This window comes from Cupressus sempervirens, chromosome 9 (genome assembly GCF_028749045.1).
Source record: "Cupressus sempervirens isolate cs-2001-9-10 chromosome 9, ASM2874904v1, whole genome shotgun sequence".
Taxonomy (NCBI): domain Eukaryota; kingdom Viridiplantae; phylum Streptophyta; class Pinopsida; order Cupressales; family Cupressaceae; genus Cupressus; species Cupressus sempervirens.
Window position 1 is genome coordinate 398,404,450 of NC_143126.1, and position 18,354 is coordinate 398,422,803.

An 18,354-nucleotide genomic window follows, 5' to 3' on the forward strand; every position below is an offset into this window, starting at 1 on the left:
TTACCATGACCAAATGATTATGGTTGTGTGAAAGACAACCATTCACCTCTCTTAATGTAGAGTTCTCCCCTATGTAAAATGAATCAGACAGATGTGCATGCATTCCAAAAGAAGACCTGAGATGTGTCTTCAAGCTAATAACCATTAGGAAATCAAAAACTCAAGACCCCCATTAAGAACAAAAAATTCTACAAAAACCCCCAACACCAAAAACAAAGGCCCTAAAATTCCTAACCCTAAACAAACAACCCCACACCAAGTAACTTTGTTGGTGTAGATAATTGTTCACTATTTACACTTGTTGGTGTAAATAAGTATTTACTATTTACACTTTAGTTAAGTTTACTTAAGATAATGCATATTCATATTAGTTGTCATGTAGACACCTAGGAGTTTGCATATTCATATGAGTTGTCATGTAGACAACACAATAGTTTTCACTCCAATTGAGCACATGTTGTCTACTACATCTCTTTATGAGATACACCTTTGCGTTCTTATCCTCTCATTGTTGCACACAAATTCATGCACAATGGAGGATAATCCACTCTTGGTGGTGCTTAGTTGTTATGCTTATCTCTTTGCTAACTCCTAGTCATATCAATTGCCTTTATATACAAGGCACTTCTTTTATGTATTCATCCAATTATCTGATATTCAATCATCTGATATCCATTCTCATTTGATCATCATTTATCTCTCTTGTACTATCTACCGAGCTTCTTGATCTTGGTGTTGAATTATTGCCTTAGGCAAAATCTTACATGGGATTAGAGCTATACCAAATTCTTACATGGTATCAGAGCCATAAGAGTTTTATTTCATAGCCATTGGAGAGATTTTTTTTTTGTAGGTAAACATTGGAGTTTGCTGGTGCAAATCAGATATTGGCATCACATTGAGAAGGTAAAAAAACCCCCAAATCAACTTTTGTTTCATCAAAATTAGACATCTAAGGTGAAATCTAAAGTCATTTGATTTTTGGAGGTGCAACGACAGTGATTCAAGAAAAATAATTACAGAGGTGATTTTCAAACAACAACATCTCCCTCATACTCATTTTTTTTCAAGCAATTTTTTTTGTTTTGGGGTAGAATATCATGATCTACACATTGGTGTAGGTTGTTAGTGATCTCTGTTCCTAAAAATTGTCAATTCTGATTTTTACAACTTCAGAGGCTTTGTTCAGGCTCATATAAACACATATTCTGATGTTATTTTTTGGAAAGTGCATAATTTTTTGTTTACTTTCTAGATCTAGTATCAGTTTAGAGTAATTCTGAGTAGACATAGCACTTCAAGTATTTGTTCATTTTTGGCCTATTTTGGCACTTGTAATTAATTAGATCCTTGAGAGATCTTGTGTCTTATCTTTATGAGTCATATATAGCTTCGTATTTGTTGTTGTAACTATCAAAAATAGAAGTCCACTTTGGTTCATTTTTACAAGTGGCCAATTGTACACACACTTAGTATAAAGTGCCAAAGCATCTATTTTGGGGGGGTTGCATTGATTAGTACATCATGGATGAGGAAGATTTAATTACCTTGATAACACAAAACTATAAGCAATGGAGTGAATTAGTTCTCACTTATCTTAGTGAGAATAATGCATTGCCATATGTGAAAGGACTTTCATACAATGGTGACATTGTTACAATAATTTTTCGTGCACTCTTTCTACATATGGATATGGAGGTTATGGATTTCACTTGTGACATGAAGTCAACTAATTTTTATGATATTTGGATCTATCTTTGGGAGATGTATGGAGATTCACATGTTCCTCCATTCCCAAAAGATCTTTTACCTTCAATTGTAGCTACTAATTCTCCTATTGATATTGCATCTATTGTTTCTCTTGATGATGCTTGTATTCACACAATCGTGGATTCACATGATTTAGTGCAACAAGATATTCATTGTCTTCCAAACTTAGTTCCTTGGGATGACTTCTAAACAAGCATTGTAGGTTTGTTTGTGGAGTCCTACATTGAGGATATGGGAGACATTATTGATGATATACATCTTCTTTTTATTGAGGACGATCCTTCTTCAGTTGTTGCAAGGGAACACTCTAACCCTCATAATTCTCCACTTGATCTTTCTTTCGAGTTTGACATGATTGTGGATACTTTATTACAACATTTGCAGGAGGTCCCTTTCATTTCAAAGAAGACATTTGAGTCTTTTGGACATTGCTTTACATGAATCTCAAACTTCACTTGAGATGCCAGATTGCATGGTTGAGCATACTCATGTGTTGCAGATTCCTTTACAGTTTCCTGAGACAAATTACATTCTGAGAGTTCTTTCTACTAATTGGGGAGGATTCCTTTGTACACCCATGCCACCATTTCTTCCTTAAGGGAGAAATATCATTCAGTTTTCATGGTGCAACTTCTACATTGATCCAGGAGCATATTTCATGGGTGTAGATTCTACATTGAGGGGGGGCTTCTTTGATTCTCTTCCTACTTCTTCTTTTGAGGAGGTATCTTGGTCTTTGGAGTTTGATCCACAATCCTATACAGAGCAGTTGCCATTGGTTCTTTGTCTATCACCATCTTCTATTGGACTTGGTCTTGATTGGTTCTTTATTATCCAAGGACATGGTGACACATCTTCAAACTTTAGAGACAACATACTTCACATGGATTCCCCTTCCATCTTCCTATCCATAATGAGAAGCCTTCTTGCATTTGTATTTGGTGTATCTTCTTCCTAAGGGAGAAATATTATTTGTAGGCATTGGATTCTCTTTTGTATTTAGGCACTCATCATTAGGAGATCATTCACTATGGGGGAGATTTCATTTCTCCTTATTTCCTTCTTATGGAGGGATTCACTATTGTATATGCATGATGCATGTCATAATAGGGGGGTCTTGATTACTCCATCCGTACATGCATCTTACTTTATTTTTCTTCTCTCTTTTTGGGGGAGGGTTTTTCCCATGTGGTTTTCCTTGTTTCTACACTTTATGAGAGATTGCATTACATATCATTTTTACTTACATATTGTACATGGGTACCTAACATGGTCTAGTAGTTGGGATCCATCTTACATTATTTTCTAGCTTTTGTGAGCTTAAGTGCATTCCCCTAAGTTGCACTTAAGGGGGGGGTGTTGGTGTAAATAAGTATTTACTATTTACACTTTACTTAAGTTTACATAGGATAATGCATATTCATATTAGTTGTCATGTAAACACCTAGGAGTTTGCATATTCATATGAGTTGTCATGTAGACAACATAGTAGTTTGCACTCCAATTAAGCACATGTTGTCTACTACATCTCTTTATGAGATACACTTTTGCATTATTATCCTTTCATTGTTGCACATACATTCATGCACAATGGAGCATAATCCACTCTTGGTGGACATGTGCTTAGTTGTTATGCTTATCTCTTTGCCGACTCCTAGTCATATCAGTTGCCTTTATATACAAGGTACTTCTTTGATGTATTCATCCAATTATCTAATATCCAATTATCTGATATCCAATCATCTAATATCCATTCTCATTTGATCATCATTTATCTCTCTTGTGCTATCTATTGAGCTTCTTGATATTGGCATTGAATTATTGCCTTAAGCAAATTCTTACATTGTATTAGAGCTATACCAAATTCTTACGACACTTTACTTAAGTTTACTTAGGTTAATGCATTTTCATATTAGTTGCCATGTAGACACCTAGGAGTTTGCATATTCATATGAGTTGTCATGTAGACAACACAATAGTTTGCACTCCAATTGAGCACATGTTGTCTACTACATTTCTTTATGAGATACACCTTTGTATTCTTATCCTCTCATCATTGCACATACATTCATGCACAATGGAGGATAATCCACTCTTGGTGGACACGTGCTTAGTTGTTATGCATATCTCTTGCACGACTCTTAGTCATCATGTTGCCTTTATATACAAGACACTTCTATGATGTATTCATCCAATTGTCTAAATAATTATTCTTATTTGATCATATATTGTCTCTCTTGTGCTATCTTTGGAGCTTCTAGATCTTGGTATTTCATTCTTGCCTTTTGCAAATTCTTACATGATATGAAATCTTGAGGCAGATTCTTACATGGTATTAGAGCTACACCAAATTCTTACAAAATCCCTTCACAAACAACACCCCAAAAACCTTCTACGAACCCTTGCAACTTATTTCACATCCACCCTCACTGCTCACTCTTACTTCTCACTCACCAACAAAATATACAAAAAAAGAAGGCTAGGGCATGAGCCCTATTCCAAAGATCCTCTGTAGTTGGCAACAAAAAACCTATTAAAATTAATTTAATAATAAATTATTTTATTAATATTGTAATCAATATAAAAAATTCTTTATATATATATATATATATATATATATATATATATATATATATATATATATATATATATATGTTTAAATAACATTTAAATTTTACATATAATTGAAGCTCCATAGATGCAAGTGCTAATTACATGATAATTAATGTTTTTTCTCCCTCATAATTAGCTAATAGGCTTTCCCTATGAGGTTGCTTGCAACTCGGTATTGTTTCAAGCACCTCAAAACAACTAACAAAAATTATCCACACAACTAAAAATAGCTACAGTAAATGGTTTTCATACTCAACTTTTTGTTGCACACTCATTTTTTATATTTGTGTAGGGGCTATTGTTGGGGTTTTTCACCAAGTGGACTATAATTTAGAGTGGTCATAATAGCCTTGTAGTTGTCTACTGTGTGCAATATGCACTTAGCGCACTTTGCCAACCCACTCAACCATTTACAGTGCCATTTACACTCTGCACTTAGCTATCAGCCTGCACTCACCATCCAACATAGTCACCCACTACATCATCCACTCTATCTACACTCATACGTCTACCCATTCTGAGTGGGTATAAATCATTATAAATTATCATGTCTTCTACCTTTGCTCCTCAACAACGCCCATCTCCATCGCCCATGTGTGTTTTTACCTTCCTTTCTATTTTTATTTCCTTCTTATTTTTATTTGCTGCCCATCAAGGATCCCCTGTTGCAAAGAAGCTCTTCAAAAGTTACACAGATGTTGTGTGTGTTTGTTTTAGATAATTAGTTCTAAGGGCCAATAGATCATAAGAAATGGTGTGGGATGTGTTGGACGATATATATCCAATATATACTTCTAACTTGAATTCATAACCTGTAAAACTTACAGATTTAGTCGCTAAGATAGATTGTGGAAACTGTTGAACTTGGCTGACTGGAACATGATGTTATTGATTATTGGGACAACTTGGCTTTGAAGATTCACTTCCCTCTAGATTATGGGCGTTTGAGAGTACTTCACAAATTACTTACTTAAAAGGTAAATCTTTTTCAAAGTAAGGAGGATTTCTGTGAGTATGAGATGGAATGCTTGCAATGTAGCTACAATTAACATTGACAGGCTACTTGTGTGATAAGTCTATGTTCCTGAAAAATTACTGGATTATTGGATTATTTGTTCAGATGGTTGGCATTTTTAAGAATGTATATACACCCAACCTTTTCAGATTGTTTGTATGAGATGTTTGCATGTGAGAAAATGCATCTAGACTAAACATGTAAACTATACAGGCAATATGTGTGATAAAGTTTGAGTATTCTTGAAATGTACCTACACCATACATTGCTAGATTTTTTGTATGAGATGTCTGGTGGCTTTTTTTTTTTTTTTTTTCTGGAAATGAACCTGCAACTCATTTTGTCAGGTTCTTTTTGAGATTTTTGTGTATTCTCTAGCACAATTTTTAAAATATGAAAATATTATGTTGTATGATAATGGGGAGTTTGGTGCTAACAAGGCATTTTAAGGCTTTAGTAGAGTAACATGATATGTGATGTAATAGCAGGTTCAGGGAATTGGTAACAAATGCCTCAAATATATTTCTAAGTCCATTAATATTGTGTAGGCCAAATCTTATACTCAATGACATTTTACCTATGAATGCAAAGATCTAGGTATTTATGCTAGCAATTGCTTGTGTGATGTTTGCTAATTTGCAAAAGTATGTTAGTGATTCAGATCCAAAAATTAACTTGAGATGGCTTTATTTTGAAACTCTTTTGGAGAGTAGTGTTACCTATGTGATACTGTCGATTATGTTGGCATAATTATTTTCCACGTGCTTATTGGCATTTTGATTTGTGAAGTTAGTGATTTTACTAAAAATGTCTTACAGGAAAAGCTTGAGTAGCGCAAGCTATCTTCATCCACCTAGATCTTCTAAAATGGATGGGTGTTAGATGTAGATTCATTGCAAAATCACCCACCAAATATCTCCTACCAACAAACAAATTCAAATGCAAGGTGTAGATATAGTTTGAGAAATGCAAACTTGTCACACAAATAACCTATCAATGTTGGCTTTGGCTTCATTTCCAATAGCTAAGCATATCATACAAATAACCTTAAAATGTTTGGTGCAATTTCATTGCAAACATCCACCCATTTCATAGAAACAATTCTATATGGTGTAGATTCAATCTACGAAAATACCCAAAAATCTCGGACAAATAACCAAATAACGCATTCTAAAAACTCCCAATGTCACACCAAAATAACCATTACAATTTTAATAAATTTTAGAAACACCCAAATATCAAACTAGAAAAACCAAACCATTTGTAATGTTCATTATTGATACCAGAAACACCCAATAATCACACTCGACCAATCTGATACCACAGAGCATAATTTTTTTATAGAGAACACACAAAAATTCCACAGTGGTATTACCCAAATGCCACACTAAAATAATCTAACAAATTTATATCAATTTCAGACACTCAAATATCAAACCAAAACAACAAAATAATCAAAGGTGTATATTATTGATACCAGAAAAACACAATAGTTACACTCAAAAAATCTGTCAGTAAAACATATACTTGAAATAGCTTGGACTTCCACAAATGCTACAAGTAACAATTTCTATCTATCCCTTATTACCCAAGAAGATGATGTTCCTCCCCACTCAGCCTTGGGGGATCTGAAGATATAAAACCAAGCACCAAACAGGATGAACTGTTAAAGATGTGGAGTCGAGCGGGAGTACTACTCTCTGGCTCCACCACTAGTAACCAATCTTCTATAACACTCATCATCCTACTCATCCACTCATTCCAACATGAACATGAACAACTACTAAAAAACTATGACATGGTATGCAATTGCTAGCCCAGGGATTAGATCCACTTACCAAACAAGTCAATGACTTCTTCTAGATACTTTTCATATTTGAAATTGCATCTATCAATAAAAGTGAGGGACACACTATTTTGACGGAAAGAAAACAAGCTTTCTCAGTAACACTAACAAATATTACAGTTGTAAAGGCTACTAATATGCAGGTGGCATAATGCATTGGAGGATGCAGAACATCAACGACATGTGCCATCGTTGTGGATGCGTAGAAAATGAACAGAGTTAATTACCCCAATCTAAAGTGAAGAACCTAATATTCTAAATCAGCGGTACACATCTATCTAGTATTGAATATTTCTAAATATTTCATCCACGCCCACACAACAACATCAATTCCAATCAAAATGGATCTCACCTACCACATAGATATGCCTCAATGCTCCTCGCAAGTGGCTTATGTAATTAGCCTATAAACTTTATAGACTTTACTTATTAGGTTGCTCACATACGAACAACTCAAATACAAAAATGGTTTTGTTTCTCTGGTTTTGGTTTTGGTTTTGGTGTTGATTTTGGTTTACCATCTCTCGTGACTCAATCGCCACCTCCGAGTGTTGCACAGTGATTGATATTTGTGCGCAATTGTGCTGAATACTGCTATATAATGGCCACTTGGAAGAAAATGTGTTTCACGTTTCTACTCCATTCAAGTTACACTCTTCAATATTACTTCAAACAAAGGAATCTTTGCAAGGCCTCATCTTTGCTCAGTATAAGTTTCATGTCAGTTATTTTTAAGTTTTGTAGTTGTGATTCAATTTCTTAGATTGTTTCCTTTGTGGGACAATAGGTAAACTAGGTAGAAAGTAAGATTTAATATAAAAAAAGCAAGTAATGAACCAATGTAAGGAAAATACTATAGATGGAGAATGCTCCTGGTTGGCTTAAACATCACACACTAAGACTTGATTCCCATGTTAAAAGTGTTCGATAGTCAAAGTTGACCTTTTCTTTCAAGCTTAATTTCTTGCTTAGTGTGTGATGTTTGAAGGTTGTCGATTGCTACCTGTATAGAGATAGCAAACATTGTTTCTCTGAATATTGTCTCCTTTTTGTAAAGATCTCGTGTGCATATTTATGTATTATTATACATATAGGTTTCAATTATCCATAGTTTTCTTGTAGATTTAGTGGCATCTTGCTTCATTTCAATCAAGAAGCATTTTATCCAAATGAAATAGAAGAGGACAAGTGTAAAATAGAGCTCAAACTAATCACCAACATCAATCTTAATAACATGGAACAACCGTATATGTCCACTATCCATAGTGCACATCGATCCAAACCAAAACTAAACAACAATTTCATGTTGCAATAAATTTATAGTTAAATAGAAAGCAATTTTACTGTCATGCCCAAACTACGAGGGCAAAAAAAAACACAAAAACAAAATTTTTTAAGTATACAAAAAAGTTAACAAACTATAAGTGTGATATATATATATGTGCAAGATTAAAGTATAGGTACTCTACATAACGTCTTAAGTTTATAGTCTTAAGGAGGAATTGAATCGCTAAATATGAACTCTCAATACAAATCTGATATCGACAAAAGCTACATTGTTATTTTAATTTAAGAGCAATCTATAATAACTTAGAATGATTAAATCAAATTTTCAAATCTCACAATACAAAACAATTCTCTAGATGAATAATTAACATTAAAATTTAATCTAATAATCTCACTTAATTTTACAACCTTTACTAACCTAAAGCATTTCAAGGTAAAATAATACGAACTTTTGATTTAAGAGCAATATAACCATTTATAATAAATCTCAAGCAATTTTAAGGCGAATTAAGTATGCTAACTACTCAACTTTAACAACATATTAAAATAATGCCTAACATAACATTTAAATGCACTTCATTTTAATAACAATTTATTTAAAACTATAATCTATTAAAATGAAACATTCTAAATATTTACATTCAAACAAGAATATACCAAAAACTAAAAAACTTAAACTTTCTAACTAATCTAATCTATAATTAATAAATTTAACTAACAACTAAATGAACTTAAAACAATACTAACAACTTAATTACATTAAATCCTAACTAATTACAAGCATTATCAAATAACAAAAGTAACTACATATAACAATTTATTAAACTAAACTAATTTACAATAACTAACTTAAAAACTAAAAAAGAATAACACAATTCTAAATTTAATATTTTAATCACTAACTTAAATTAAACTAACTACTAAAATAAACTAACCTAACACTAACCTAACTAACCCCTAACACCTATTACTAACTTCCTATACTAACCCTTTTTCCCCCTATAACCTACTCTCCCCACATGACATGACGACCCCACCCCTCCAAACCCCCAAACCCTGCACATTCCCATGCGCTGGTACAGAGTACAGTGCTTTGTCCAATGGAACAAGCACAGACCAAGGCTTAAATACTTGCATAGGCCAAAGCTTAAAAGGGAAGGTGACCATCATGCAAAGATCTAAACAAACTTTAATCTTTTTCAAGGTTAGCCAACATTGATGGAGGGGACAGAGGGTGACGTCATCCATGTGATGACCAAGACTTGCAACAAACAAACCTTTTTTAAAAAGCATTATAAAACTGAAGTGCATGGAGAGGATATAGAGCATTGATGTGATAAAGTTAATTAGGTAGTTAGGATATTTAAGGTATTAGTATAATATCTATTTAGTTATTCATAATATTTTTATTGATTATTAATTTTGAAATTAAATTTGAAAAAAAGAATCAAAAGGGAATATTCTCTGTTCAAGAAGAGAATAAATTATTTCTCCATACAATTTCCAGCATCCTGTAGGTGGGTGTTTTGGAAATTTTCTCTTAGGGATGGTATGTAAAGTTAATTTAATCTTCTTTAAGTTGGATCAAAAATTGAAAAGCTAACATATTGCTAATATTATCCCAAGTTTTAATTCTTAAAGTTTCTTATGGCTTACAAAACTAATAGTGCATCTCTTAAATCTATAAAATGATTAAGGAAGGATTCGATACAATTTTCTATCACATCTAAAATAGATTAAACCAAGGACTAAATTCATTATTCCATTCACACTTGAACTCATGTAGGAGCATACACAAATCATACTTTGAGCAATATCCTTCCATCATTTATACAAGGGAGTAGAATTGAATGGATTTAAACATGAAGTTAATGATTGTGTCACAACAATGCATGATTAAATTGATTTCCTAGACAAACTTGAATTAAATTATATCAACCATATCCATTATTTTCTTTTTCTTAACATACTTAGAACTCAAAATTTCCATAATTGAATGCCATCATTTTCATCCTATTTTGATATGCATCCATCCAATTTAAAATTTACGATTAAATCATATGACAAGCAATTTTACTCAACACCAATTTTATTGGCCAACCTGATTCAAAGGCTCAGCCGGGAAAGAACCCAGGAAGAAAACCCGGCTTCGTTGCCAATTACAACAAGGTTTAAAAATACAATTTACAATAAGATATCAATCCCAATTTCAACAATTTATCTGAGTTTTCTTCATGACCCTAATCAAGGGATTTATAATGTTTTCTGCAACACATTTCTGGAACCATGGAGGGAATAAAATCTGATCAGGTGACCACAAGCATAACCAAGGGACAATCAAGCAAGCATAATCATGCATGGTTTACACAATAGGATTCACAATGAATCAAAACTAGGGAAAGGTGGATTCTTCCAGCCAGGAGAAGTCAAGCACAACACCAAATAGTTGCCCAATCGGGGCTATAAACCAAGAACTTCCGTTCTTCCATTTCAACATACCATAATCATACAAGGTTTGTGCTGACAGGTAGGGGCCCATAACACCCTACCCTTTCTCCCTCTTCTCATCCTGAGAAGAGACTCTACACTGGTTGGAGTCCGACTAAACAGACCTTTCCCAAAATTGGTCACTTCTGCCCTATCCAAGGGTGAGTAATACCAAAACACCCATGCAAGAAAAATCTCAAAATTGCAAACATAAACATGAAAGGAAAATCACCCAAAATAACATGATTTTCAAAATTTCCCAACATACCCACAACCATACAACCATTCAAACAACAACAAGGTAGCATAAGCATGAAACAAGAATGAAATTTGAACAAGGGAGATGACAATTCCTACCTGCACAAGAGGTAATGGCAAAAGAACCAGTTTGAGTAGAGTCTCCCTTTCCTTCCTTCAACCTTCAAGAACTCCTCTCTAAATGTAGAGATTGGGTAACTCCTCCACTAGTCCAAGAAAGGCCTCTAAATAAACCTCAAACTCAACCACCCAAAAGGACCAATAACTTCTCCCACCCACTTGCCATTCTAGAAACTCCTAACTCAACCCACACTATGGTTAAACCCTAAATGGAGGTGAGGCGAGGTAGCTCAAGATGACCATGATCAATTTTCGCACAAAGGTAAAAAGAGACTTTTTGAGTGATCTCCAAAGTCAACAAAAGGGGCTTAGGGGTTGGAAAAGACCCCCAACCCATACCCATACCCCTTGGGTATCATTATTCCATGTTTTAAAGCCTTAGGAATAGGTTTAGAGCCAAACAAAAGCTAGGAAATAAAATAGGACCATCTAACAACTCTAATATGCAGATTAAGCATTAATCCAGATTAGGGATGACTAAACTCGATTAAGAACCCAATTAGCAAACTAACACTAACTTAAACCAACTTAGGTCCATGGGTTACACAACTAACCCTAACTAGCACGCTAAGGAGCACAAACAATTTACGAGTGTCAAGCGACACTAACAAAACATAGTTACGAACATTAACATTTATTGAACACAGAAATAAAATACATACATCTCACAGTACAATACTTGAATTACGAACAAGGTTTCCAAAATTAACACATAGAGATCAGTTATGTTCCTCCGTCAGTTTCCTCGGCTAAAAATATCTGCACACTCATTGCACGCATCAGTAGTCTTGAAAATCACATGTACATATATACGTATCAGAAATTCACATAAATTGAAACACACATAAATCAGGGTTTCTTGCATCCTACTTATATCCTTAATCATAAAGATTCCAAAATCAATGTGTTAATCCTACATTTTACTTAATTCATCAACATACATGTATATAAAGCATTAAATGACGGACATCAAATATCTAAAAATAACATTACACAACATGAAATAATATGATATGTTCAAGTATCTGATAATGTCTCGACATCTCGAGTCGTGAGTATCAAAATGATAAAGTAACAACTAAGGCTACGAAGGGTCGGGGCAAGGCCTCACATTTACCCTACTTAAATATTTGAAAGTTTACATCAGGTTTTTATGTTTGTTTCTAAAATCTAAAAGCTCAAAAACTATACAATATTAATCTACTATTTATTTATTAATACAAAATGGTTATGATGAAACACATATTTGTCTAATGTCAATATTATATGCTTCCTTCTATTATATATATTCTTTTAAATAAAAACCCTATCAGCTACCCTTGCACTTCCTTTTGGGTGCAAGTGCTAGTTAACTAAAGTCTAAGACAAAAGAAGGGCTACAACTATATTTTCTAAATAATAGAAGTTCCATATTATTTTTTTGAGGGACTATAGAATTATTTATCATCTTTTTCTCCACCCCACTAACTTAGGAGAAATTCTTAACACGTGTCAAAAATTTGTAAATTTTATTTCCAACAAACCCAAATTATTTATTTATTTTTTTCTTTAAAAAAAAAAAGATTTTAACACTTTATCCAAATATTTCATGATCATAAAGTTCCCAGACTTATAAACTAAGCTAGTAACATTTAAATATTCTTAAATTATCTCAAACCCACACTTCTATTTTTTAATAAATAAAAAATCCCCCGTGCATCAAACCAAGCATAATTTCCCCCATCGGAGCGAGGTAGGAATTTTCGTTGCTCTTTTTTGCTTGAAGTCTTCACTGCATTCATGCATACTTAGGCAGTTGCATCGGTCAGCGGGTAGTTTGCATATAGAAGTAGCATCTCTCTCCGACCATTGAAGGGTTTAAAACTCGCCAAAGAAGATTGCAGGGGATTGAGGCTGGGCTGCCAAGCCAGAAAATAATGCAGATCATTTGCAGAGAAGATCAGGGGTTTGTGCTGTTAAAGGTTGTGGATTTTGGCTTGACGCCTTTCAATTGCATTTAGTTGAAAGTTTCAAAAGCCTTCTCAATATAAATAAATCATGAATGCCCTACAATTATATCTTGGTTTTATAAATCTGGACATCAACTTGAAGAAAGGCAAGTTAAATCTGTTTGTCTATTGTGAATAGATTGAAGCAGCAGCTATAGAAAGATATTGGTTCCTCTTAATTTATAAATAGTTCTTCTATGTTAGGGTTAGGTTTTTTTTCTTTGCTAGGGTTATCTTATATTTTCCCTGCAAACTCTGGGCATTTTGGCTCGTCGGCGTTGTTAGTTGCATGACTATTTGTGCATAATCTTGAGTTGAACGGAATCTGTTTCTTTTGCTTATGCACGGTTTCATTGATGATCCCAACGCTCTCTTGTGCTGCAATATTTAGACAGTAATAGCTCAGTAGCTTAAGGAAACTAAAAGGAGGTCGCAACCAAATCAACTGTCACTTTCCGATGCATGATACTGTAGATCATCACCATCCCAGGGGTCAGGGGTTTCCATACAAAGAGGAAAACATGAAGAAACTGATTAATGGGATAAGTTTAAAAAAACTGAAAATGAAGATTTAGAAAAATGGAGAAACCAACAATAAAAAAACGAAAGAAAGGAAAATCCAATCGGGGAACATAGACGATTTCATAGATATCCCGCGTCTGAAAGACTTAATAGTCAATTATGCCATAATATGCTGAATCCTGATGCACAAAAAGGGTTATAGACAGCCATAAAAAAATGACACGACCTGCATAGATAGGGAAAGAGGCTTCAAAGACTGATGATCAATTTTATTGTTCAAAGACACTTTGCTATGTAAAATCTTGTTTTAACTTATGTCATTGGAAAGGCATTTTTGAGTTTTTTAAATAAGTTTCTTAAAGCATCGTGCTATTTATTTAAGCTCATATATGAAAGTAAAATACTATTTTTATTTTCTCTGGATATAGCAGGTATCATGGTCTATAGCCTATTCTTTTTGTTTTCTGCACTGTTTTCTCAGTGCTTACATTACTCTTCTTGAAATTACGAGCAATGGCTCCTCTGAGACTTCATATTGCTACTCAAGTTACAGTGAAAGTGAGAAAAGGTTAAAAACTCACAGAAGGTCAAATATGTACAAGGCACAAGCAAATAGTCAAATAACACAATAAAGCTTACATGCATAGATGTCATTATTATCCCAGTACGGGAAACAAACCCTAGTATTTCTATTAATATAAAATTATCGCTTCAGTTATGCCAAAGCGAGAACAACATATTTCAGTTTATTGTTAATAGGCAAATCTCAGAACTAAATTGATGCTTTCCAGACTACATTGAGGCTGCCTATGTCAGCCAGAAAGTAGGGGAAGGAACAAATAATAATTATACAACGTCTCTCCAGATTGACCAAAAGACATCTTTTAACACGACTGCTACATAAGATTTAAATTCACTTAAAGCAAATTTGTTCACTGCTTCCATGCAATATTTACATCTGGATTACTGGCTTTTATTTTTTCCCAATCATGACTTCCTTCCCTCAATTTGGCCCTTGATATCCCTGTGGACTCAAATGTACATTCCTTCAGGCTTTTAAGCAGTTCAAGACCAATTGGAACTCTCTTTATATTCGGCAGCTGCTTGAATATCAGTTTCTCCAGACATGGCAGTGCTCCTATCTCTAGTATCGGAAACTGATTCAATTTACTAAATAGCCTAATTTCTAAGAAAATGAGTTTATTAAATCTTCCAGACGTTCCAAAAGTTCTTGGCAATTCTGTGCAACTCTCATTACCTGTCAATTCTAATATCGTTAGATTGGGCAGGGTTTCTATTGTTAGTGTAGTGTAATCAATGCACTCACAAAACACCAGCTTGAGTATCCTGAGATTTGGAAATCTACTTATCCAACTCGGCACAGCAAAACCACAAAGGTGAAGGTGTTCAAGATCCTTCATAGCCATCATTTTAACAGGACAAGTTGGGTCCTGTAATCCAAGGCTAACCCCTGCAACGACCCCTCTGCTCTTGTCGCACAGTCCTAAACTACGCATCTTCACCAATCTCCCAGTTACTGTTTCCATACTTCTGGAAGACGCTTGATTATCATAAAAGTTTATCCATAGTTCTTGGAGGTGAATCAAATTACCCACATCCTCCAGCTTTAAGAATCTATTATCTCCATTGGAGAGACCCAAACCATCTGATCTGAGTATCAGCAAACAGGGTAGCTCTGATATTCCTGTGGGGATATGACGCTGCAATCTATCTGAACAACCTTCTATATTGAGATGTTGTAGGCATTTAAGCTCACCTATCCACAGGGGCAACATTACCACACTTCTGCAACCTGAAATGTCAAGGAACTGTAGACTGGTAAGTTTTCTGATACAGTTGGGTACCTTCCTGATATGTGTTAGAGACAAATTTAAGACTCGGAGAAGCTTTAAGTTTCCAACTGATTCTGGCAATGTGGAAATTCCAGTTCCCCTTAGGTCAAGTACACGCAGTACTCTTCCACTAGCAAAGAAGTTCGAGGGAATATTTCTAATGCCATAGTTTTGAAACAGAGATAGAGTGCGGAGAGACTGCCCACAATTGTTAATCCTTTTGCCCAGGGCATTATCATCTATCGCTTTCTTTGGCAACATAATTCTTCGGCAACCACTATGTTTGGATGGAAACTTTTTAAAGATTTCTTCAAATGAAAATGCACACTTATTTTCTTTAGATATGCTAACAGCCATATCAAACAACAAATCATGCAATTTACAGAATTTGGTTCCTATGCGAGGTTCTTCTAGCCTCTCTGCCAGGTCAATCAAACATAGATTAGCGAATTGAGACATATATTCCCATCCGATATTCCACTGTTCTTCTCCTTGTGGAACAAACCCTTCTCCTATCCACAGATTTATGACATACTCACAATCTATTTCTTCATCTTCAGGAAACAGAGAAAAATATGCAAAACAGGGCTTAAGAGATGGAGGCAGCCAGTCATAGCTCAGCTTAAGAATCTGCATGATGCGGTCGTTACGATGGACTACCTCTTTTAGCTGGTGATATTTGGACTCCCAATCCCATACCTGTGTCTTGCCCGCCAGAGCAGATGCAATTGTTTTTATAGCCAATGGCAGCCTACCACACTCCTTTACAATATCACTAGCTACCTTCTCAAGGTGTGGCGGAGGCTCTTTTTGGGGATAATTTGCAAAGGCATGGGCACAAAACAATTTCCAACTATCCTCATCAGATAGATACTCCATCTCATAAATGTGGGCATTCATATTTCTGCAAACTTCTCTGTTTCTAGTTGTCACAACAATTTTGCAGCCGCAGTTATCACTAACTGGAAGACCGAGGTTTGTTATCAAATTATCTTGAATAGATGCCCTCCACACATCATCCAACACAATCAATGACCTTGATCTTTGTAAATGGCTATGAATGCACTCTGCCGCACGCACCTCACTAACACGTTCCTTTACAACATCCCTTAAACTAATTCTAGTCCCTCCATCCTCATTCACTTCGCTCCCACCAATATCTCTCACATGGATTTTAGAAGCCAGATCTGACTGCAACTTAGGAATTGAATATGTTTGTGAAATTGAAAGCCAGATAGAGTTTTCAAACCTTTGCCTTGTGCTCTTGAAGACATGCTGCAGCAGAAATGTCTTGCCAATCGCTCCCATTCCAACAACAGCAATCACAGGAATAGCAGGGTTGTCTAACAGGCCGATGATATGTTGAATCTTACTGTCAATGGCCACGGGTCTTGAACCTCTCTCCAACAAGCTTGGCTCCTTCCTCGCTCTTCCTCTGTTGGGTGTACTGCCTGAGGCTTCATGTGAATGACACAATTCGCTAATCAGCTTCAGCTCACTTGCATCTTGCATTACGGCTGTCATTCTCCTCCTTACGTTTCTAATTCTTCTCCCCATTTTATACCGAAACATGGATCTTGTATGACAACCCACAGAATGAGGGCTGTTACTATAGATTGCACATTCTTCTACTACGTCCTCTGCATCCCAAGCAGTATCACAAACATCTTGCAGCCATTTTCCCACCAACTCATTCTGTGCACTCTGCCCATCTGCATATGTGAGAAACCCTCTCACATAGGTGAGCTTCTTACACAGCCACTCAAAGTCATCTGTGAAGTTAACTACCAGTGTTGCTTCGTTGGCCAGCTGGTGTACTGCCATCTCGGTTAGCTTGCCAATAATACCGTCAGCAAGGCCAGCTGCCATTTTTGATATGTTCCTATAATTTGCAGATACTTGCAAGGAGCATTCTGTGAGGAATCACAAAGATGAAAAGAAATAAGAACAAATATTCTGCCCTCTGCCCACCGTCCACCATTGCCTCGTAGTTGTCTATCCCTTTCCTTTGTCCCTCTTTACTAGTCAAGTCAATCGGTCGATTGGGAAGCATTGGATGTGCGAATTTCCAAATGTGAAAGGTCCGGATCCAATCCAAAGTTTTTGGAATGCAAATACTGCCAAACATTAATCACTTCCGTTGAATATTGCCTACAGACAACATTTATTGAGTTTCGAGGCGGTTTCTTCCTGAAGAGAACGAAGGCGCCCAGCCCCATCATTGCAGTATGTACGTTTAATCAGCGCAATGTTTTATTTTGGTTTATTACGAGTTTTTATGTTTTCCCTTTTCGTTGAATTCAACACTTCACTCTCGTTCGATGGCTTCGTTGCGACTTCTTCTTGGTTCCTCTCGTCGAATGTGTGGAGATGAATGATGGAATGAAAAAGTTTACTTGGCAAAATTTAGGAGTTCATCAAAATAAAATAGGCTTATAGTGCAGTTTTTATGAATGATATTTAGAGAAGAGGAGAGGAGAGAATATTTATTTCCCAACATGGGAGTGAGTTGCAATTAGGTAGGACAACAAACTCAGTGATTAAAATTCATTGTTGAAGAGTAGACTTGAAGATGTTTTGAAGGGCATGAAGTTT

At 35.2% G+C, this 18,354-nt stretch overlaps 1 protein-coding gene across 1 annotated transcript; it reads right to left on the reverse strand.

Annotated features, from left to right (window-relative positions):
- Positions 1–14,559: 14,559 nt before the first annotated feature.
- LOC149538938 (putative disease resistance protein RGA3) lies at positions 14,560–17,988 on the reverse strand. Its single transcript, XM_089800326.1, has one exon. It carries the CDS (start codon positions 17,626–17,628, stop codon positions 14,839–14,841), a length of 2,790 nt encoding a protein of 929 aa, XP_089656452.1. The 5' UTR covers positions 17,629–17,988; the 3' UTR covers positions 14,560–14,838.
- Between the last annotated feature and the right edge of the window lie 366 nt (positions 17,989–18,354).

What these genes read in the sequence shown, in the direction of transcription:
- LOC149538938 (XM_089800326.1), bottom strand. Translation starts at nt 17,628, where the DNA reads ATGGCAGCTGGCCTTGCTGACGGTATTATTGGCAAGCTAACCGAGATG.